Below are 24,679 nucleotides of genomic sequence, written 5' to 3' on the forward strand. Positions count from 1 at the left end.
TTCTTCCAAATATGAAGAATTACTGATCACCTACACTTTAAAGAGATAACATCCATCAGCACTGACATTCTTAGACTATGAGACTCTCTTAAAACTTCCATTTTTGGACTCACTTCAGAAAACTTAAGCATTCTTAATAAAAGACATGAGTTGGGGCAACTGCTGGGAATTTGTGGGGAAACTGCCATACCTTCCTCTAAGAGGCTTGCTCCCTGCCAGGGATCTGAGACGACTTCATCACACACTTCAGCAAACTGAATGCCCTCAACCTCGTGGGAACTAAGCCCCCAGGCAGTGAAGTTAGGGTGTGGTGAACTTACATTCAAAACCCCCCTTTTTCAACCTGCACAAGCACAGTCCTGGCTGGAACCTGCCTCAGACTTTTCAAACACTCTTTTAATTAAAGCTGCAATTTGTACTCCACCCTCCTATTTCTCACAGCACTTCAGAGAAATTGGAATGTCACTGAGGCTGAAGGAAACAGGAACATTCTGGAAATTATTCTAAAATTTTAATTTTTCAGGCAATTGAAAACCCTCAAGTGACTAGAAACTGTTGCTATTCTTAAACACTAATTATTGGCAATGTTATCATAATTACTGGAACCTAGCTCAAGGCCACATGTACAAGGAAGCCTAATTAAAAAAAAAATCATCGGAAATAATGATACTATTGTTTCTAACCAAAGTCAATTTTGCTTACAGTGAGGTCTTTGCACTCTTTGGGTGCTAGGAGAGCCCGATTTTATTTTTTTCTGTAAAGCTTCATCAGAACCTTCCACAGCATCTTCAAGGCCTTGCTCAGAATCATTGGCTTTTGATTTTTCTGCTTCTTTTATATTAGACATGTCAAGATTTTCAGACATTCTCAATTAAGTTTATTCACTTTCCTAGGAAAGAAAAAAATAATGAACCAAAATATTCTAGCTCCATCAGTAACTAGCAGTATGACTGGGCAAATCATTTAATCTCTTTGGGTTTCAGTTTTCTCATCTATAAAATAAATGGGCTTGCTAAGTATCCAGCTATAATATTCTACTTCAATGATTAAACAGATACGTGTAAAATGACACTTCCAATTTATCAAATTTATGGACTTGTACCTCAGACAGAAAGTAACTAGTATGAATATTTTTGTCCCATTCCTCCTGAGTACCATGTCACAAGAACACAGGGCCTTAAATTGTTCAAAGAAAACTCTATAAATTGCCTGCTTCTATTTTAATCAAAGAGTGATTGAATTCTTAAATTCTTCATTTTCATTCCTGAGAAATGACAGGAAAATTCTTTGGAATGATGCTTTTAATTTAGCTTCCAAGTGAATATACTGGACAGAGGAGTTGGTTCCCTGATCCTATTATATGAATAAGATACCAGTGGATGACAGAAGTTACAGTCTTATGAAGCATTCAAGAAGAATGAGGAGGGCAAATACTTTTATTAACTCCTTGCCAGTCAGCAGGAAAAGATGGTGAGTAAGGCAGGAAGTTGCAAATAACCATAATATATGTGGTTTTCTTTTTTCTTTTTTTTTTAACTTGCTGATTAGAATAGGAAAAACACTTAACACATTGGTTTGGGCCAGTTAATAAAGACCTGGAATAATAATCTGTTATTTACTGTAAAAGTTTTTGTCAAGTTGTGGTTTTTTTCCTCCTAGTTTTAGAGTTCTCTATTCTTAAAGTGTTTTCAATTAAGGGAGACAAAAGACAATGTTTCTGCGTTTATACTACAAAAAATAATTAGCATTTGTACTATTAGCACTTTAAGATCACAAAACATGTTCATAAACACTAATTAGACTTTATAATACACCTGGGAGATAATCCAGGGATCAAAAGAAATGTCTACTGCTTTCAGGTTTGGCAGACTCTCTTCTATACATTTGAGAAGAATTACGTGATATAATTATCTGAAATTTCAGATGCTTCCATTAAATAGAATGAAGTTACTGGAATCAACATTTTCAGGCCTGTATTATTAATATGAAAGTTGCTTTAATGCAGATCCCCTTTACCTTCCAACATCCCACTCTAGACACACATCTCTTCTCTGTCATAAATCCTATTTGGCTCTGGGAATGCTCCAAGATCCAAAATGTAACATTACCAGCATATTCTATGAGAAGGGACAAAAACACTTCTAATTTTATCCTCTTCACATGCTGGGAATGAGCTCAGAAAGGATGAAGTAACTCATTCTGTGCAGTGAGGAGAAAAGGCAGGAATTCCAGGTCACTAATACTCTGGGAAGTAAACTAACCCATCCTTTAAGACTGGCTCAAGTCCAAGCTCCTCCCAGGGCACTTCCCCAACCTCACCAGTATTTGTACCTTTCTCTGAACTACTGTAGCAGTGGTTACTAGACATCTGACATTCATCATTGCCTGAAATTCAATTCAAAACATGCTTACTTAAATAGGAATAGAAAGATGAAAAGGCATGGGCTAGAGGGGGAGAGAAGACATGCTTATAAGAAACACAGTGAAACTTAAGCTTTAATGGCATTATGAGATCACTACGGGAATATAGCAGAGGGAGAAACTAATTCTGCCTGGAAGGAGGTTGGGATAACCTTCCCAGTAAAGGTGACACTTGAGCTGGTCTTTTTTAAAAAGATAGGATTCCACCTAATTAAAAAGTATCTGGAGAGGGAGAAGAAGTGAAAAGGGAGCCACTTTACTCAGAATATAAGGGAAGGCTCAGGAAAATGAGTAGAAGTAAAGAACAAGTGGCAGGTAATGAGGATGAAAAGATGGGTTGGGGCCAGAGTGTAAAATTGCTAGTTTTTATTTTTAAAAATCTCTTCTCCTAGATTTTTAACTTCTTAAGGGCCAAGACCAACCATATTCCCCACATATGCTCCATACATATATCCACCAAACACAAACCCACCAAGGACTGTTGATGGCTGTGTCATCTCTGTGATGTCAGTGTATGTGGGAGGGATGGGCGTTGGTCTCAGATATACATGGCTTCCAATTCTGGCTCTTTGCTAGCTGTGTAACTCCAGCTTCCTCATCTCTAAAATGCATCTAACCTACCTCTTCGGTTCGGGGTAAGTTTAAACGACAGAGCATGCATAACAACAGATGGCACACAATGGGCTTCCCACGAATGGTAACTATAGTTACAGGGCTATAGGATGTAGCGAGGAACCATTTAATTACTTACAGTGTGCTCATTCATTCAACAATCACCAACTCCCGCTATCCCCAAAACGGCAACCGACGGTAGGAGGATCCTAGCACTTGCGGTGAAGACTGTCTATCTGAGCTTCGCGACGGGCCCAAGGTGGACACAGGCGACTCCCCAGTATAAAAGGTCTTTCAGCAAAAGAAAGGGGCTCTGTCCACCGACGCTGGGAATCACTTTCTCTGGCACTCAGTGCCACTCACTCCCAGCCTCCAGATTCCGTTGTAAACAACTGTTTGGACCGGCAAGGGAGTGGCCCAGCTGAGAGCAAGCGATGGAAGCGGGGCGCGCCTGGAGGAGGGCCTCGAGGGGTGGGACAAAGGCCGCGCTAAACCTCAATCCGATCGTTGTCCCTGCCTCTTCCTCGCCTCCACCCGACATCACGACCCGACCCGACGGGAAAAGGCGAAGACATGCCAATGATTTCGACCTCGTGTTACCCGTGCGGATCTCGCAGGATTGCCAGCCTCCGCGTCCCCATCCCTCAACTGCCGCGGAGTCGGCGTTCTCCCTCCTGTCGCTGGGGCGGGGAATCAGGCGGGGCCCGGTGCCGCCGAAGGCCGGGCCGTTCAGCTTCTGCCCCTCAGAGGCCAAATCTCTCGCGGTCCTGCCCACCCGCCTCGGGTGGGTACCGGCCAACCTCTGCCGCCCCTCCGCGTCGGGAAGGATGGGGTACCTCTTAACCTGGAGGCGCCCGCCCCACGGAGGGCGGCGCCATATTCCCGTACGGAAAGGCGGGAGGCGTGGCTCAAGCTGGGAGGCGCCATGTTTCCGTACGGAGAGGCGGGAGGGGAGGCTCCCTGTACGGCGAAGTGGGGCCCAGTGGGCGGTGGCTCGGCGCCTGGAAGCGCCCGCCCCACGCAGGGCGGTGTCATGTTTCCGTTAGGAAAGGTGGGCGCCGAGGCGGGGAACTCGCCACAGGGCGCTAGGACCAGAGCAGGCGACCGGAGAGGAACGCGAGGTGGAGGAGGTGTCGCGTCAGGCAAGTGAAGGAGAGGGGAGGTCGCCTATTCGCAACCTCGTTCAAAGCTTTACCCGCCCAGTTTTTCAAATTTAAATATTACTTCATATTTAGTAGCGGCCCGTAGTTTCTTCTCCTCCCCTCGTTTTGGCTGTTAAAAAGTCATGCTCGCCATCTGGATAGCCAAGCCTCATTTTAATGGCACAGACTAGGTTTGATTTGGGGATCATCTCTTAGATTTATTTAAGGGGCTGCTACACTTTGTCGATAGGAACAGCGAGACTTGAGCCTTGAAGAGACGGAAGGCAAGGAGAAAACGGTTCCCCATGAGGGTTCAGGTCGAGTTCATAAACACAGTGAGCTCTCCAAGCATTTTATGTTCCGTCTGTGTTCTGCAAAGGAAAATTAATACTACGTCAAGACAAGCTCTTTTTGGAGCCTCATCTCCCTCCCTATCAGGTAATGGGGGCCGTCAATATGGTCAGGATGACTAGGTGATGCTCCAAGAAAACCATGCTCTTCTCAGTTTGTAACAGTAAGATAACAAACTACACGAATAGAAATAGTTTTTGTGCCTAATCTTTAAAAATAAGTTACATCACTCTTAATTGTTCATTTGTAAAAATGCTTTAAGACTGAGGAGCATAAATCATGTATGCCTTAAACAAAGTGAAGGTAATAATTTTCTCCTACCTTTAGCTTATATACTTTTTTTTTTAATTAGGGAATATTGGGGAACAGGGTGTTTTTCCGGGACCCATCAGCTCCAAGTCAAGTCGTTTTCAATCTAGTTGTGGAGGGCGCAGCTCACTGGCCCAGGTGGGAATCGAACCGGCCACCTTGGTGTTATGAGCACTGCGTTCTAATCAACTGAGCCAACCGTCCGCCGAGCTTATATACTTTTTATGTTTAAATAACTAGAAGAAGACAAGATGGAGTGGAATTAGTGCTTTCAAACACCACTTCTAAATAGATCACATGTAGGGAGTTATTCCTAAAATATTGAAGGCTGAGTGCAATACAACACCCTCAAACCATTCACTGACATATGAAAGTATTTTTCTTTAAATACACACACACAAGTCCTCAGATAGGATTCATTTTTAGGAGGGACAAGAAAACCTTAAAAGCAGTGGTTCCCAATCCTGACTACACCTTAGAATCTTTTGGGGGAGGGGAGAGCTTCTAAAACTATCATCTGAAACTGTTGGGTGATGCCAGGTGAGAACTGTTCAGCTTCCCAAGTGATTCTAAGATACAGCCAGACTAGAACCACCTCCCTAGCAAGATCTGTCCCCGACCCCCAGGCCCCTAGTGAGAGTGTCCTTCCTTGCTTGGATTAATATAAACAATTTTTGCATGTGGAGAAGACACTGTGACAGTACCAAAACTATTTGACTTGGAATGGCTTACTTACAATCTTTTGACATATTTTGAATCGTTTCTTTTAAATATTAAAAACATACTGACCCATGTTCCAGTTTGATTTTTGACTGCAAGGACTGGAAACTCAAATTACCTCCAGGTAAAGGGAGTTCACTGCAAGGCTCCATAAGGTTTGAGAGGAGAAAGCTGGCAGCTGCTCTAGAGATCGGTACTACATCATCTCCCAAATCACACAGATCTCTCATCACATCTCCGCTGCTTGCTGCAGTCTATTTCACGCCCTTCTCTACAGGCTGGTTTCTAGACTGGTTTCTCTATTTTCTTAGTTGTTGTTCCCTCATAATTTAATTTTTCTATATAGAATTTGACTGGCCAAGCTGATTTTTGTGCAAAGTCAGTCTCGTTCACCTACAGGTTGGCTGTCTTTAGATCAGTGCTTAGCCCTGGTCTCCTCAGGTAGGTTGCTGGTGAGGCTCACAATCACCTAGGCATACGGTGTATAAGTAGGAATGGGTCCCCAAGAGAGCATCATGGATGAGTGAAGGAGGGCACACAGTAAACAAGTTGACAATATTAGTGATACATGAAGGTTGTCCAAGGCATTCAGAGTAGCACTGGACCTGCGATTTAAAACTTGGACAATGCTTGCAGTAAACACAAGCAGTTTTTCTTAAAATATTCTTTTCTCATTAAGTTTGAGGTAAACTGTGGTTTTACTAGATTTTTCCATGCAGTTATCCTTCTATGAACGTAACAGTTCTGCCTTTCCCTGAAGGAGTACCTTTCAAGGTACAAACCACACTCTTATGAACTTGAAATTACGGACATCCTTACTGTTTTAATATTTTCTCATGTAAACACTGCAATGTCACATTGTTTAAATTCCTATGATGTTCCTAGAATTATCATTTTTTTGTGGTGAAGACATTTAAGACCTGTCCTTCAGCAACTTTCAAGTAATACCACAGTATTATTGACTGCAGTCACGATGCTCTATATTAGAGCTCCAGGACTTGGGAGAGATACACAGGATTTCTCTCCACTTTGTCACAGGCAGGTATTTATCAATCAGAACAGCAAAAAAAAAAAAAAAAGCACTAAATATAAAATAGAAATATAGGTTAACTGGACTATACTGAGATTTGGAAATTCTGTTCTTCAAGGTTGACCAGTAAGACCTCCCATCACCATATATTTGATCCTGTTTACCCTCATCCACCACCCCCCCACACACAATATGATATATAGATGATGTATTACAGAATTGTACACTTGAAACCTATGTAATTTTACTAACCATTGTCACCCCAATAAGCTTTAATTAAAAAGAAAAAAAATTCCTATGATCTATAAAGTATTATGCACAATAATTATAAATCAGTTCACCTAAGAGAGGTCAATACTTAACAGCAATATACAATCCAATAACTCAGTTCCGGACATGAAAAGTCATACAAAAAGTTTTATTAAGTACAGTTTCATATTTAGAAGGACATTCAAGATTACAAATGTGATCGGATCTTTAGGATACATAATTTATTCTTAAAATACACAAATTATATACAGACATTAGAAACTCATTCTCCAAAATACTCAATAAAGATATTTGGGTGACACTTATAGAACTGACCTAGCAATTTTTTCTTCTCTTTGGCAGACAGTTTTGAATCCTCATCAATAGTTTTTAGTAAATTCAGTAGCTCATCCTTGGTTGTCTTCTGTGTATGGTCAGAATAATCACTTTGATCAATTCTCTGGCAAAAAACATATCCTTAAATTTTAAAAGTAAAAAGTTCAGTTAATGAATCTATTCCTCAGATTTAACTACAAAAAAAAATCAAGCAATATTTTTATATTTATATTTTTATTCCCATTTTGTAAAATGCACTGAAGACGCTAAGCACTGCTGACTTTATAACCTTGGTCAAGCTGTTTTTGAGCTCAAGGAGGTTCTCTGCTAAGTCTGGATAACTCTGAGGAGACGGTTTAAAGTTTAGATGAAATTAAAATACAACTACTTACAGCAAAACACTTTCAAATAAACAGTAGGAATTTATCTTTGGAAGATCATGGAAATAATATTTCTCAGATTACCTGTGTCTCTGTTTGGATCTCTTCCTTTCTGAATGGCCATGAGTTTAACACTGACAATTTTATGTAGAGTTCCAGGAATCTTTTAAAAAAAGAAGAGACATGGGACATTATTCAAATGCATTTTAATCTAGTGATCTATTACATAAGCTCAACTACTTTCAGAGTTTTACCTTAAAAACATCTTTTTGATGATCCATTAAAAAGAGTACCAGAAGATCAGTTTTGCCTTTGGATAAATTTTTATTGTCCACAATAGCTTTTGAGAATATCCTTTTCACAACCATCCGGTTGTCACTCTATAAAAATAAAACACAACTAATGGTATATATTCAAAAGGTATATATAAAAGGTAATGTTAAATATTAATAGCTATTATCCATTTCGGCATATTTGATGCTGATAGAATAATCTGAAATGTGGGTCCTACTGAATACGATTAACATTTAGACAAAAGACTTACTTCTTTCTGTAATTTAAATTCAGAAGGATGTGCTGCAACAGCCATGAAATACAGTAGTCTTCTAAATTCTTCTCTGTTTTGGGAATCCAGAAGTTTTAAGAAGAGTTGAGTAGCTTCTAATGCTACCTCAGTCTTCCCATTCACTTTAGCCAAAAGAAAAAAAAAATGCTTTTAATTTTGACCAAATGACTATATTTAAAAGAATAAAATTCAAATGAAAGCTTAAGCTAAACAGTAAATTTATTCAAAACAATTTTCAAAAGCAAATGAAAAACAGACCAGGAATTACAATGACTGTCCAATTCCACCAAGGCGGGCTAGTCTCGAATTGGTAACACCCTGAGTCCTTGTCATATAATAATGTTAGGATGTTAAATCAACTCTTTATGTTTTTCCTAAATATAGTACATTTTGAAGGTACATTATGTGTACAGTACTAATGTATCCAACTCTACCTGAGAAAAAGAAAGGATTCTCTGAAACCCCCAATTTGTTTTCAACAAATCATATAAATAGTCTGGCTCATTGGTAGAGAGACAGAGCAGAGTGTCTGCCATTTTGTAGAGACTGAGGCAGGAATGGTGGTGGTACTGGTATTGGTTTCTAAAGAAGAGAACTGCTACTCTATGTGTAAGCTTATAGTGCATGAGAGCTGCATTCTCTTGTAGCAACCAAAAGTTAGAGCTAATTTTTAGAGTTTTTTAACGCCTCTTTCCAAAAACTCCCTAGAAGTTTTGGAATAGACATACTTTCCATGAATCTATCCAGATCCACTCCCAGCTTGAAGTTGTACCACCAGTCTGATTAATTGAGGACAATTTTTCTTGTTTCCTTCAAAAGACAAATTTCAGTATCCTGTAAGATCTTACTTACCTAAGAGTTCTGCAATTCCGTTATGAACATCACATAAGTGATTTAACAGAGGTTCCCTACTACTATAATATTTGCCGATGGCATTAAATAGAAGTTCTTTCACTAAGTCTATTCTATCTGGTTGCTCAGGAAAGTTTCTGCTTATGTCCACCACCATCTGGTCTGGAAGGTATTCCAAGCAGTCAATTGCTGCAGAGAGCCATTCATCTTCCCTATGGGGGGAAAACAGGAACCATTTTTATAAAGCAAAGAATAACAAATATACACATGGTACCCCATTTACTAGCTATTTCAAGTTTGCCTCCAGGGTGAATTTCTACACACTTCGATCAAGACATGTTTCTTTTTAATATATAGCCAGATCAGTATCACAGATAAAAAGTTCAGCTTAACATGTCTTATTTTTTCTTGCTTTTTTTAAAAGGGAAAACAGAAGCTATCAACTGCAATATAGAGCTGAAAAGGACATCAAAAATAAAACTCTGTTTTTTACATTTACAATGGAGACCCAGAAACTCTTAAGTTACTTGCTCAGGGTCCCAGATCTGATTCCTAGGCCAGTATACTTCTAATACAGTGTTGCTTACTTCAGAGCTCGGTGTATGATCTATCATCTCTCACTTTGGCTAGGAGAGAATAGAGGAAGATAAGGTAGAGTTTCAGAATAATTAAATATTAATTACTATTTCTAATAAAATACCGGGTGGGTAACTTCAGAAAAATGCTCCATTTCAAGAAATAAAATAACTTTTAATATTCAGTTTGTTAATACATATAGTTTTTTTTAACCAATCATGTATTCTGCTACTGACTCAGGACAACTAATAATCTACCACCCAAGTGCATTATCTTGGGCAGGTCACTTCACCTCTCTGGGCATGAGCTTCATCAGCTTTATAAGAAGATGCAGCTAGATGATCTTTAAGTTCACTTCTGGCACTATTTCTGATTCTGTATTTTAAATTTAAGGCAATAATGTTTTCACATGTTACTTTAGAGTGTAGAAGTGTAATTTAAATTCTTGTAGAATAGTAAGCCTCCTATTACATATAGAGAGTTCAATAACTAGTATGTTGGGATTAACTTTTTCATGGAAGGTTTTAAGCTACCTTTTGACATTCAACTGTTTATTAATAGTTCATTGGAATGCAGAGCTGGTGAAATACTGAAAAGGTAATTTGTATTCCTTTCTAGCATTTCCATCTCCCTAACTATACTGGAACACTATCTGCTAAAGCAAAGTAATTAAAAATTAAATAAGCTAAAAAATACAAGATTTTAACCTTTAATAATTTTATTTAGGAGAAGTTTCAAAGTTATAAGGAATACAGAACTCTTCCTTAAGGAAAACAAAGCATAATTCCCTTAGCATTTCAAGTTAAGCTTTCAAACCTCATGATTTATTTATATTCAGAAAAACGGTAGTCAGAGGTGAGAGCAAGAGTTACTTTCATTATATTTCTTTAATAAAACTTAGTTAGTTAAAAAAAATACATATTTAACAGGCATTCTAAAGGAGTACAAAAGCATATATAGAAACACAGTAGTCAAAAGAGTCTAAGAATTTGCCAACTCTGTTCATTTTTTCCAGGTTTCTTTGAACAACAGACAGCCCTACATTTTAACAAAGATTGAGCATAATCCTTTTCGTCACTTGATGTGCAAGTATGCGTAAGTTATATGTGAAACAAAAGTAAATATGAAAAATAATGAAATTTAAGTCTTTTTCTAGTTTTGACCAATGTGATTTGTTCTTCACTTTCCCAAATACTGTTATCAACTTACAATGCATATCTGATCCTATGGACAGAAGAATTCAAAAGATTATCTTAAAACCATTAGCTATCATCATCCTACAAGCACACTCAAATTATTACATGTATTTCCACATACTGAGAGTCACTATAAGCCTTGAGAATCCCTCGATCCAAATAGTTACTGTTGTTGACCAAGTCAGGCTGCCTCTTAGGTTGAGGAACTTTAGGTACAACCTCTTGCTGTTTGAGTAAGGAGTCAAGAAGTGGAAGGTCTACAAGTTGTAATAGACGCCCAATTGTTTCTTCTTGCCATACTTCGTTAATAACTACACAGGAAAAATGACAAGGTGAAAAGTAACAATTAATAGTTACTAAATGCTCACCACAATATTTGTCTAGGCAAGTCTAAACTAATAAGCTTGTGCTCCCCCCCACAAATAAAAAAAAAAAGGGAGAGAAAGAAAGAGTCAACTTTATGAAGTGGTTTCTTAAAGTAAAACAATTCAAGATTTGTTTAAAGTGTAGGAGAACAGACTTTGGACAACAGGAATTCTTTTCATTCTTGTATTATAAAAAGCAGTATGGCAGAGATAAGAGATCAAGTCATATAACATGTTAATAAGGACTGGAAGAAAGAATGATTCATTCAGTCTGAAAACTGGATTGAAACTATTGGCTGCAGATTATTCCACTCAGGGTTTCTACAACTGGGATGGGGGAAGGGAAGGTGGAAATCAGTCAGTAAACTATATTCCATTGCCCACAGACAAGGAAGACCGTAAGAATTCTATTAATGTTTTAAAGTAATTTTCAAATTTTTATTTAACCTAATAATATCTTAGGGAAAGAAATATCTGAGAGCATGTTTTAAATTAAGAAAATCTGCATGCAAAACATTTCAGATTTGAACCTATGCCAGCTGATAGGACAAAAGTCAGTGTTCAAGAATTGCAACACTGATCTATTTGTTAAAGATAATAGACTTCTGTTAAAACTTAATATAAACAGCTTTAATACACAGTGTGCTCTTTCTTTGTGCTTTGAATATTTAAATTCTAAAAAAGGTTAAGTTTGAAACATTTTAAACAACTTTATTTGAAGTTAGTCTTTTTTTTCTTGTATCATCTTTAGCTTACCTTGTGGAGACAAACTTGCAGCGATATTTACATGAGGAGAGTTAGGCTTTAAACTCAAATTTTCCCATAGATCCTCTAAACTTGCTGATTTCCTATCAGATGACTTAAATAATGCATCTGCATACCTAAAATAAATTTATTTCATAAATTAATGTTCATTTTATTAGTAAGCCCACAGAAATATTTTAGTATTCGAGAACTAAGTTTCTAGACAGTGTATTTCAGAGCAAAAACATAACAAATGCAAATTCTAAGAATAAAATACAAAAATATCCCACCTTCTTTTTCAAGTCTAAATATACATACTCTAAATAAATTCTCCTTTGAACACTTAGATTTAAGTAATTTAATGACTAGAATTTTAAGTAATTTAATGACTAGAATTTTAGTCTGAATATTAAAACATAATCAAACTTCATTATGCTTACTGTTTTTATCAGTTATTTCTATTTCTGGGACATTCTTTGGTAGGTAGTGCTCATCATTTCCCAAATACAGATCTGCAATCCTTTATCCACAATTCTGAAACCCAAAAAGCTTTGAAAAATGGAAAGTTTATTCAGAACTCATATGAGGACAAAACCCATCCATCCTGAAACTATCATGGCCTTTATTTATCCCCGTCAGTATGAATATTTTGCTTACTGCAGAATTATTAATGTGGTTGATTACCAGATCTCTCTAGGGGTGTTATCCAATAGATATGTACAGAATGACCTTTCTAAAGTCTTGCAACTTCCACATTCCTAACTACATCCGTCCAGTACCAAGGGTTTCAGATAAAGCATGTGGACCTGCATCTGGCAAGAGGCGCTTGTGCCCTACCTTGTCCTCGTGTTTCCTTCCTATACAGAGAGGTACATTGCATCATGTTTTAAACATAGATTTTTAAAATATTTGAAAGTCAGCACACTAAAACTCTTGACTTTGAGTCAGATCTGAATTATAAGCGCTTCAGTTAGTTCCACACAGTTGAGCTGAGGGGAATAAAAGGGAAGGTTTTTTGTGTGTGTGTTTTTTTTTTTCATGACAACTCGGTTCTCTATGGACTTATCACCTACTTACATTTTAGTCATGGGGTTCTACTGTTCTGTCCCCCAGCCTCTCATTAAATGGTTCCCTCTTCTCCAGCACTGCTGCTCACTTCACCCTCATCTGTACAGACTGCAATACTGCAATAGATTCCAAACTAGCTGTCCTCATAGGCTGACCATACAGCTGGCGGGACAACCTCTAATACAATCTCATCAGGCTTAAAGTCTTTCTGTGGCCTCCCAAAACTACGATCAATCTCAAACTCCTCTATGTGTCATATGAAACCCTACGCATTCTGGCTACCACATGCCTTTCATACTTCACAGCTGCCATTTTGCGGATTCTAGTGACACCCTGCCTGCCTGCCTTCACCTTCTGTGTTCTCATACCACTTTGTGTATAAACTCTCAAACATCTGTTACACTATAATTGTAACTTGAAGCAGAAAAATCAAAGTTTCAGCTAAATATAGAATATGAACAAACAAGAATTCTAGGAGATACCAAATAAACATTAGTTCACTGTACTTTATCAAATTTACCCACAGACCCAGATTTTAGCATAAAGCCAGTCAGCATCTCATTAAACACTATGCAAAATCCTGCCAATATCCCCATGATAATCTTATATACTAACCTGGAAGGTGAATGTAGACTGTTCTCTTTGCCAAACTGACTGTCTTGATTAGGTATTGTTGTGAATCTATAAAGGCTGCAACTACTATCTTCAAATGTAGGTTTTTTGTCTTTTCCAAAGACTCTGGTTGGAACTGCTTCAAATACTTTGTAGTCCATAAGTGCTTGACACACTCTTACCACTTTGGCCCGAGGAATATCTACATCACCAAAATATTTATTCTGAATTAGGTGAGAAAAAATGACATCCACGGCTTCTGAACCAACAAAGCAGTCATTGTGTCTTTTTAAATGGTGCCTTCGTTTTTTCACCTCCACTTGTGTTTGAAGAGTGTTTATAATGCTGCTCCATACATATGTGGCTCCAAATGGTTTCTGGGCTACACTGAAACCTGGAATGGAAAAAACCAAGTAACCTTGTTCATTTGTAGTAAAGTCTAAGCAGTCCTTAAGCAAAAAGTGGCAATTTTCAAAGTTATTAATAAGGAAAAATTATGAGGGCAGCTTGTTATTGAAATACTAAATTACTAGTAGCAATTAATTTAAGAAATGTAGTGTCTACTATATGCTATACACTGTTTTATGTGCTAGGATACAATAGTGAGCAAAATAAAGTCCCTGTTCTCAGGGACTTATACTTTATGGAACGATACAGACAATGTGAATGTTAGACCAATGCTAAGAAGAAAAGTAAAGCTAGGTAAGGAAGAGAATGCTATTTTAGATGGGATGTCAGGAAAGATTTCTCTGACAATGTTATCTCTGAGCAGATGCCTGAGTAAAATCAGGAAGTAAACTGCAGCTATCCTGGGGAAGGAGAAGAGAGAACAGAAAGATCAAAGGCCCTGAAAAGAGGAAGGAGGCCAGCATGGCCTGAGTGGGTGACTAAGGGAGAGAAGAGTAGGAAGTGAGATAAGAGAGGAGTGGAGATGAGGTCTGGGGTTCGACAGGGGCAGATCTAGTAGGACCTTGTGGCAATTAGCAATTATGTGCATGGAAGTCTATTAAGTGCCTTCTATAAATGATGTAATCTTCACAGCACCCTGTGAGGTAGATATCATCTCTATTTGAGAGATGGAAAATAGATTCACAGAGGCTGAGTGTAATTCCAGACATATAAGAGGTGGTACTGGGATTTGGCTCATGGTCCAAATAATTTTATAGCATTTACCAATTAGATAGCTAGAAAGAAAGATAGATAGAGGTATAGTTATAGATACACATGAACACACACGGTTGTTAGAATAAAGAATAAACTAATATTTTTAAATCTTCCTATTATGCAGGCTTATGAGTTAAGTACTTTGGAAGCAGGGTAAACTAACAGTTTGGTTCTTGCTCAATTGGAGCCTATTGCAAAGAAAAGAAAAGCACAGAAATAATACTTCCTTTTAGCCAAACAGAAAAGAAAACATGCTTTCAAAGATTTCTTATCACATTTTTTCTCATTGTAATAAAATTGATATTTGGCAAAACTACAAAGAAAAGGAGAGACAATTAAAAGGAAAGAAAGTGGACCTTAGATTTAGTAAGCTGATGGAACTGTCTAGCTAGTCATCAGCGTGGTGGCTGGCTGGCTGGCTCTTTGCTCTCTTTCGTTTTATATAAACACACACTATGCCTTGTTTTGTGTTACACTTTTCAGTGGTCCTCTGAATATTCAGTGGTTCTAATTTTTTAACCCCTCATTTTTAAGTGTATTACTTCCATTATTTTTAGAATATTTTGACAGAGAAGTTGAAAACTTACTTCCCTTAAGGGAGTCTAAAAAGGAAAACAATATACATCAGTACAACAGTAAGGTATAGGGGGAATTATAATTCAAGAAACTGCTACTGGAAATTACCTTCCTGCCATCTTAGATAAATTAGAATGTGTACAAGGAAAGCAAAGGTTCCTGAAGGACATTAAAACTCCACTTAATGCACTAGAGTCATAATTTTTTTTTTAATTTTTAAACGTTTATTTATTTTATTTATTTATTTTTTAAACTTTTATTTATTTTTAAGTGTGTTTTTCCAGGACCCATGAGCTCCAAGTCAAGTAGCTGTTTCAGTCTAGTTGTAAAGGGCTCAGCTCACACTGGCCCATGCGGGGCTTGAACCAGCAACCCTGGTGTTACGAGCATCACGCTCTAACCAACTGAGCTAACTGGCCGCCCCTAGAGTCATGAATTTTAAGTGGATTATTTGGAATTATATTTTGTGTTGCAATAAATAAAGGGAGTGTAGTGAACCATTACACTATAATTTTGTATCTATTAGAAATTTTAACATCATTACCACGAAAATGACTAACATGCACGCGCGCACACACGGCCCTTTACTGTTTATTTGTATATTTCCAATACCAAAAGCTGATGGGTAATTTACTATTTACCCATTATTATGATTAAAAACAATCTTGATGATTATTTTAAAATATCAAAATTCTGTTTTAAAATTCAACATATTTCATAATCCAGTACTAAACAAAGAAAGAAGAAATTGATGCCAGTTTTCCAAATATCATATGAGCAGTTTTAAGAATGAAATTAGAGAACCAACTAGATAAATCAAGTTGGAACTAGATTTACTACTAGTATTTAGTATTTAGTACTGTATTTAGTCTCTACTGAATAGAGCCAGAATCAGGCATTTGATGGAATCTCATAATATGTCCTCATTCCTGGTGTCCAGACCTCAGGAGTACCTATACTGTTTCTAGCGTCAATGACTAAATAAAAGGAGTGTAAACCATTAACATTCTTAACTTCCTAAAATGTCAGAGATTATAGCTGAGATTTAAATGAACTTAACGTCTGCTCTTTAGTCTTTTTCATATCTTCATTACAATATTAATAATAGCTAACATTTGAGTACTTACAATATGACAAGCTCTGCCTTCTCTCATTTAATCCTGATAAACGAATCCTATTTTGAAGTAATTGAGGCTCAGTGAATTAAACGACCTTGCCCTCAATTTCACAGATAGTAAATATATACTAGCTTTTCCTAGTACTTAAATATAAATATATTAAAAATAAGCCACCAGATACTTTTAGCATCAACCATTCATTGAAAAACTGGATTAAGTGAAAGAGCTTTAAGCAAGCCAATGAGATTAGAAGAAACAAAACACACAACTTTAAGATTTGTGAACCCTTAACCAAGCTATTTAAAAGCACTTAGTAGTCAATACTCCTAAAATAAGACAGGCTATCATAAATTCAATAATATCTGTAATATACACTATCCACAGTACATAGGGGTAATACAAGAAAGGAAAATAAGCAAGGTTTAAACTTGCAGAGATCAGCTTGCCTTTAAATACCAGTGAAACAGACTTCTGGACGAGTGATAATATTAATGATGAAACACATAAGTCAGCTGAGCCACAAGTAGGTTAGCACACAAACCCTAAAAGATAAGGCTGAGTCACTTATTAATTTGAGATCAATAAGACAACTGAAGTGGGTGAGAGGGAGGGGATACACAGCCTCAGTGACGTGGAAAAGGCTAATCTGCACAGAAGAATTAAGAAGTAAATATAGAATGTATTTCCCCGTATAAACTTGCTGCTTAAATATAAGAAATCAGGAAGTTTTGCAGGTTGGATAACACAGTATAAAAGATTAAAGAACAGGTTAGAGCAAGATAGTAAGGCACCTGTGAGCCATACAATGTTTCCAGAGTCCTCCAGGCATGATACAATTCAGCCCCTTCAGGTCCCCTCTGTTCTCACTGACCATTAATTCCCAACCATTGCATCTTGGGATATTTCCCTCAAGCATTGCCACCCACATACCCAAACTAGCTCATGTTCATACAGATACTTTAATACATAATATACCCTGGACTTAACAAGTAAATGTGCCAAAACACACACCAGGATAACCTGTTTTTTTAATGCTGTCTTCACCAGTTGAACATAGGGTTCCCCAACATGCTGGTTTGAAACTTCTTATATTTATCATCATCTAATAGCTGAAATGAATATTGGTATAGCAGACCATGGTGAATAAGATGAATTACTGTGATTGCTAAACAGGATTCAACAGACCAGAAGTATACAATGAATGCTTTGTAAATCTAGCAATCAGAATCTAAGCTTTAGCTTGTCCTCAAACCTCACTTGCATATGAGCTGGAAAATTCTTTAAAATTCACCACTATCTATGTCTTGATGCTTCCTTATTTACATTGGTCAAGTGTGTTCTAAAATCATCATGATCAAAGGATCAAAGAGTGTGCAGACCAGCTGCAATCACCCTGGATAACAGATTTAACCTCTATAGGTTGGTTTCTTCATTTGCTGTTCCAAGAGTTGAATTCTATGTTTAAGGCTGGTTTCAGGTCTAAACTGCTGATTATAGGATTTTAGAGACTGAAATTATCTCTCGCCATTTAGATATGGAAACTGAACACCAAATAAAATATGGTTAAGGAATGAAGCATGTGAAAAAATTTAACCTTATCAGATAAAAAGCTTTTTGGAAGGTGGCCTAACAAGAAGCTCAGAAATTGTCTTAAACCAGATCCATAACATACCATACATGTACTTAAGCACTGTATAAATCAAGGCTAGTTAACATTCATTTTTGAAGCAGTCTCATCTTATTTGCTTAAAAACAATAGCTAGTTTTCAAAAACAAAGACCTGCCCTTATATTTGAAGTCTACCAGAAAAGGTTCACCAACAACAAAAAAGTTAAATTTCTAATATTGTACTCTGACATATATCTGCAATTATACAAATAACCATCTTCACTCTAAAATGCACACTAAGTAACCAAGTTATGACTATAAGAATTCCCTAAAAATGAAGGCATAAGGCATACATGTCAGGAAGTTAACTTTACTCAAGAGTTACAAGGGTATAATCAGCATCAACTATGGATCTGCTGTAAAACCTATTTAAGGGCTAAAACAGATAATCACTTCAAAGAGTGAGATAATATTAACTAACTCCTTAGAAGATCAATATATACATTATAAAAATGGATCCCAGTGTAATGTAAACATACACACAGAATTATTAAACATGCTAAAAATGAACATGTAACAATCTTATTTTCATTCTCAGTCATTAAACTCCCCTCCTCCCAAGAAAAGAATTCAGATAGCTCATGGTAGGCAATTCTCCACAAAACTTGAAGAATAGTGAGCTAGTGCTTTCTTTCAAATTTCCTTATATTAGGTTGGTGCAAAAGTAATTGCAGTTTAAAAAGTTAAAAATAAATGCAAAACCGCAATTACTTTTGCACCAACCAAATAGTTTGCAGAGGTTAAAATTATTTAAATGCCTGATAGAATGCTTCGTATAATACATTTGTTATTCAGTACTTGTTAGTTGTAGATTATTGCCAACGACTAAAAAATGTTATATGTATTAACACAGTGGTTCAGTGAGTGATTTTTACTCCCCACTGGATATTTGTCAATGTCGAGACATTTTTGGTTGACACAAGCTGAGGAGGGGAAAAACTACTGGCATCTAGTGAGATGCTGCTAAACATCCCATAATGCACAGGGCCAGCCCCCACAACAAAATAAATGGTAACAGTGCCTAAGTTCAGAAACCTTGGGTTGACTGAATACTGTTTAGACATGGACAAGGCAGCAGGCACAGTGCTCGGTTCTGCGAATGTAAAGAATAAAACAAGAGCACGGATGTTGAATTTCCAGAGACCAGGGTTTCATTCTTGGCTCCATCATTTACTAATAATAAAATCTTGGGCAAACTGCCTAACTTTTTTTATTGCAAAACAGAGCTAATTCCACTTCTTTCAGTTACTGTGAGGATCACATGAGACAATATACGAGTATGTAAAGTGGCTAGCATAGAACCTGGCAATTAACAGATATATCACTAAAAACAAAGAGGGAAACTATCACAATGTAGAAGAGCCTAAGGAGACATAGACTCAATGTAATGTAATATCCTACATGGGATCCTTGAATAGAAAAAGGACAGTGGGCAAAAACTAAGGAAGTCCGAGTCAAGTATGGACTTTAGTTAATAACAATGTATCAATATTGGTTCATTGTTACAAATTTACTATACTAATGTACAATATTAATAAGGGAATCTGAAAAGGGCATATGGAAACTCTGTACTAACTTCATGACTTTTTGTGAATCTAAATCTCTAAAATTTTTAAAGTTTATTTAAAAAGCAAAAAGAAAATGGAGAGTTTCTTTCTTTCTCTTCCTTTTCTGTGAACTAAGAGAATACAGTCCCCATCCTCTCAAAGAGTTTACCCTTTAACTATTCATACCACACGGATGATGATATCAACCTCCAAACAGTATTTAATTAAAGACCACTAGCAGACATGAAAACAAGATGTGACAAATACTAGAGGATTTAACTCTTCATCAGAAAATAACAAATATAAAAATCTTAAATGATTTAGGATTTAAGAGAATTTTAAGAATTTTTTTTTTTTTCAAAAGTGGTTTTGGGGCCGGCCCGGTGGCTCAGGCAGTTGGAGCTCCATGCTCCTAACGCGAAGGCTGCCAGTTCGATTCCCACATGGGCCAGTGGGCTCTCAACCACAAGGTTGACGGTTGGACTCCTCGATTCCCGCAAGGGAGGGTGGGCTCCGCCTCCTGCAACTAAGATTGAACACGGCGCCTTGAGCTGAGGTGCCACTGAGCTCCCAGAGGCTCAGTTGGTTGGAGCGCGGGCTCTCAACCACAAGGTTGCTGGTTCAATTCCTTGACTTCCACAAGGGATGGTGGGCTGTGCCCCCTGCAACTAACAATGGCAACTGGACCTGGAGCTGAGCTGCGCCCTCCACAACTAAGATTGAAAGGACAAAAACTTGACTAGGAAAAAGTCCTGGAAATACACACTGTTCCCCAATTAAAAAAATAAAGTCCTGTTCCCCTTCCCCAATTAAAAAAATATATATACTCAAAAGAAGTTTTAAAGCATTACAGAATTGTCAAGACAAAGGAAAAGGACCATCTTTATTGGACATTAACCAAAACCTGAAAATAAGTAAAGGTTCCTCTTATATGAGATTACAGTTGTCAGGCTGAAGACTGAGATTGCCGCAGAAAAGAAGGCTGCAGGCAAGTAAAGTATGTAAAACAAATCTCTACTAATAAGAACAATTTAAAAATATGTTAAAAGAACTATCAACAGGCAACAGACACATAAAAAAATGCTTCACAACACTAACCATCAAGGAAATGCAAATCAAGACCATTATGAGACACCATCTCACACCAGTTGGAATGACTATTATCAAAAAGTCAACAAATAACATGCTGGCAAGGACTTGGAGAAAAGGAAATCCTTGTGCACTGTTGATGGGACTGCAAACTATGCAGCCTCTATGGAAAACAGTATGGAGAGTCCTCAAAAAACAAAAATAGGTATATACTATACAACTCAGCAATTCCATTTCTGGGTATTTATCCAAAGAAATAGAGAACACTAATTTGAAAAGATATATACACCCCTATGTTGATTGCAGCATTAATTATAATAGCCAAGAGTCCATCGATAACTGAATGGAAAAAGAAGATGTGAGATATATACACACCATGGAATATTATGCAGCAATAAAAAAGAATGAAATCTTGCCATTTACAACAACATGGATGGATCTAGAGGGTATTCATATGGTTTCACTTGTATGTGGAATCTAAAAACAAAACCAAAAACAGACTCATAGAAACAGACCAAAGGGATGGTTACCAGAAGGGAGAGGGTAGAGGATGGGTGAAAAGGGGAAGGGGAATATAGTCAATAATACTGTGATAAGTTTACACGGTGACAGATGATTACTAGACTTAGTGGAGTAATCACACTGTAAGGTAAAAAATGCCAAATCACCATATTGTACACCTGAAACTAATATAACCAATATAAGATTGTTATATACCAACTATACTTTAATAAAAAATAAAAGAGAACTATCAACAAAATTAGGCATTGGCCACTGCTTTAATTCATACAGATTAATGAGATAGCATATGGGAAGTACTTTGAGCTTCCTGGGAAAGTGATACCAGGTGAATTCAAAGAATCAGGTTACAGTTTAAAGGGAAAACAGGATAGCATACCACTTTCTTCTTTGTCTATGTTAAGAGACGAATACCTTCGAAGTACTTGCTGAAAGTTAACATACAGACCTATTTCTTCTACATAAATCAGGTCCCTGGTCATTACAGCTGCTTTAAGGTATGGAAGACTTACTAATAGGTAGAGAGACAAAAGTACAAAACTGCCAGAGCGCACAGAAAGGCAATGGCAAGGAACCAAGAACCCGAGGCTCCTATTACCGTGCTCACCAGGACTGTGACAAGGCCACTAAAGGATGGAAGAGGAATTAACAAATACTAACAGGCAGAGAGGGTTCCAACGGGAGCAAGTCAACAAGTGAGAAAAGGGAGTGGGCCCTCCATGCCCTCTGCACCTGGTGTGCAGAAAACAGTGCTCTTTTCCTTGGGTTCAGATCGGCTAACCAGCATGTCAATGCTTCCCCCTGAGAGTCATCTGCTTAATTTTGAATACATATTCCCTTACACCATCTAAGAACCTGTTTACAAATGTCCAAAACTCAGAATTGGTATTTCACCTGGGAGAGAAGAGAGGGTGCCATGTTTTTAATCATATAAATTTGGGAATTTCTTTCACTCAGAAAGTGAGCCTAAAGATTTCTCAAGACTGTTTCCAATATCAGTTGATTTTTAAATTCTCAAGTGATGAAGTATTTCCCTTCTTTTCATAATGTAAAACAAGGAGAAATTCTGAATGTAGGCATCATGTGTTTATCTGAATCCTTTAAAGTGGATCAGAATAAGGTCAATATTATAATCCATTCTTAGAAAAGTACAAATGAAAAGTAGTTCTCTATCACAATTTATCATTAGCATTTTGAATATTAAAAGGAACATTACTAATTGGAAGTCAAACACAAGGCTGGGGCAACCGAGATGTACCCATTTGACCTGTATCGATTCACTGACCACTATCACCTGGTGGTGTTTTACAAATGAAAGGCTTTTGTCAGATAGGAAACCAATTCCTCCTATAACACCCCACACTGCAGCTACAGGAAGGAGAAAAGTTGTAACTTATCTAAAAGGGAATAAAAAGCCAAGCGTTACCTGGATATCTTAATTCTATTTACTGAGTTGTAGATATGCTAGAATCGGAATTTTATAACTGATCATCCAATTCCGTTCATTTGGACATTTAAAGAAACCAAAATACTAAGCCGACAACCCCCAAAGATATGATTAAGTTCGTGGCAGAATTCACCAACGTCTCTCCTAAGGTCATGTAACCATTAAAAAAAAGTAAAGGGCTTGTATTCACTGCTTATCCAGAAAGTGTGTCTCATGCAAGAACCACAACTTGAGCTCCTTCAGGCGCCCCGTGATCCCCACCCGCCCCGGCCGGGGTCCTCAGCACCTACCAGGAGGCCTGTGCGCCGGGCTGTGGAGAGCAGAGAGGTTCAGCGCAGCTGCCTTCTCCCGCACAGTGGCCATGGCCGTAGCTGCCGGGACACCACCTTCTCAGATCGCTGTACCGCGAAGTGTGCGCCCGCGCCGGGACCGCCTGTTAACTGGCACGGGGAGGGGCGGGGCTTACTCCAGGCCCCGCCCCCGCCCAGGGACCGGCCCGCCCCGCCCCGCCGCAGCCGCTGCGCGCTACAGGCCGGAGGTCATGTGCTTGGTGGGGCAGCAGGTAACCGGCGGCTGGCCCCTAGCGCACTGGAAAGATGCGGCCCCCGCCCTCAAGGACAACGCGGCAGATTCCCAACGCGAGCGGTAGCCAGGTAGAAAGTCATTCAGGGTTCCCGGCCCTGCGAGTCCACGCCGGCCCCCAAGGGGCCCACATCCCACCGCCGGTCATCAGCGCCCAAGCGCAGGCAGAGGCAAGCGCCAGACAGGCTCAGACCAGCTGGGTGCGAACACCTGCCGCCGTAGATTAGCTCTGGGACTCGGCAAGTTGCTTAACTGCTCTGTGACTCAGTGACCTCACCTGTGACTCGGGGCTAGTATTAATACTAGCCCCGCTTCAAGGGTGTTTTTTGTGCAGATTACACGAACTAATTCATGTTTATTTTAGTAGTTGGGTCTGCAGTATAAGTGCTTAAAATTACGCCATGGTGGTAAATGCATCTAGTTTTTCACGCATCCCTCCCCGTAAAGAACAAACAAATTTTTATCTGGCCCAGGAAAGCAATGTACAGAGGTTACAGTCAGGAGGGCAGCAGGCTGGCCTTGGGGCTGGCTGCCAAGGCAATGGGTACTGCCTCCAAAGTAACTCTAGGTCAGGTGGTAGAGTCAGAGTTTGCTATGGAAAGGGAGTGAAGGTGAGGAAAAAGGGGAGAGAGGGCTGTTGATGGGAAGTTGAAACCAGGGAACCCAGGGTCCACTGCTGGGGTACCTCTGACAAGATGAGTGATCTGAGAGACCAATAATTGAATTGCCAGATACTTGTCCCCCCCCCCTTTTTTTTTTCAAATTTGGGGATTTTGCAGTTATTTTAAACCTTTGGTACATATAATATCTTCTTGGAAGAAGGAGGATGCCTGTGTGATCAGATTATAAATTAGAATGATGTTTAAGTGGGAGTTCATTAGCTTATTGAAAGAAGTTTGACATGTGTTTGTTTCAGAGTATACATACTAAGGAGAATACATACATGTGGTTGTTTCAAAGAATACATACTAAGAAGCTGTGACCCGAGGGACCCGATTTTAGTGGTGTGACATGGGCAATTGCTCTTCCTAAGGTTTAGAAAAAATGCTAACCGCTCAGTCCTTTTTTAATGTGCTCTCTCCCCCTGGTGGTTGTAAAACCTGGCCTCACTTCCACTCAAGGAATTTCCTTTGTAATTTCTCAGTTGGTTACTGCTCACAAAGATAAGATACAATTTAGGACAAGTTTCAGGCACCCAGGCACCTAATAGGCCTGTTACCTTTAGTCTCTCCCATGTTGCATAACTGCATGAACACACAAGTCCATCCTCACTGCTTGGGAGAAAAGAAAAGCTCATCCTATATCTGAAAAAAAAATCTTGATAAACTATAATATTGGGTCTTTTGTAAAAGACTGGTGACTTCGGTGACCATTTTAATAATTTACATAACATATCAAAGAATTTTTACCAACTTGTGTTATATTTGCGTATCTCGCCTGA

General features: G+C 38.3%; 2 protein-coding genes and 1 non-coding gene across 9 annotated transcripts in view; all 3 read right to left on the reverse strand.

Moving 5' to 3' along the window:
* TCP11L1 (t-complex 11 like 1) overlaps window positions 1-3,902 on the reverse strand; it is a 30,819-nt gene extending 26,917 nt beyond the window's left edge. For 2 of the 7 annotated variants that reach the window (XM_033120436.1, XM_033120433.1), the window contains exon 1: window positions 3,173-3,902. In XM_033120436.1, coding sequence (XP_032976327.1) covers window positions 3,173-3,183 — 11 coding nt within the window. In that variant the 5' untranslated portion in view covers window positions 3,184-3,902. Of the gene's footprint in view, window positions 1-702; window positions 890-3,172 lie in introns of those variants that run through there. The other 5 variants (XM_033120429.1, XM_033120432.1, XM_033120430.1 and 2 more) reach the window with 5 other exon arrangements.
* A 3,089-nt stretch (window positions 3,903-6,991) lies between these two features.
* Window positions 6,992-23,085, reverse strand: DEPDC7 (DEP domain containing 7). Its single transcript, XM_033118849.1, has 9 exons — window positions 22,947-23,085; window positions 13,532-13,922; window positions 11,861-11,985; window positions 10,861-11,050; window positions 8,968-9,179; window positions 8,095-8,237; window positions 7,805-7,930; window positions 7,635-7,713; window positions 6,992-7,311 (listed from the first exon to the last, which is right to left on the reverse strand). The coding sequence occupies exons 1-9, from the start codon at window positions 23,017-23,019 to the stop codon at window positions 7,118-7,120; spliced, it is 1,533 nt and encodes a 510-aa protein (XP_032974740.1). The 5' UTR covers window positions 23,020-23,085; the 3' UTR covers window positions 6,992-7,117.
* TRNAT-CGU (transfer RNA threonine (anticodon CGU)) lies at window positions 15,614-15,687 on the reverse strand. Its single transcript has one exon. It is a non-coding gene; the product is annotated as a tRNA-Thr (tRNA).
* Window positions 23,086-24,679: the final 1,594 nt, after the last annotated feature.

This window comes from Rhinolophus ferrumequinum, chromosome 11, assembly GCF_004115265.2.
Source record: "Rhinolophus ferrumequinum isolate MPI-CBG mRhiFer1 chromosome 11, mRhiFer1_v1.p, whole genome shotgun sequence".
Classification (NCBI taxonomy): domain Eukaryota; kingdom Metazoa; phylum Chordata; class Mammalia; order Chiroptera; family Rhinolophidae; genus Rhinolophus; species Rhinolophus ferrumequinum.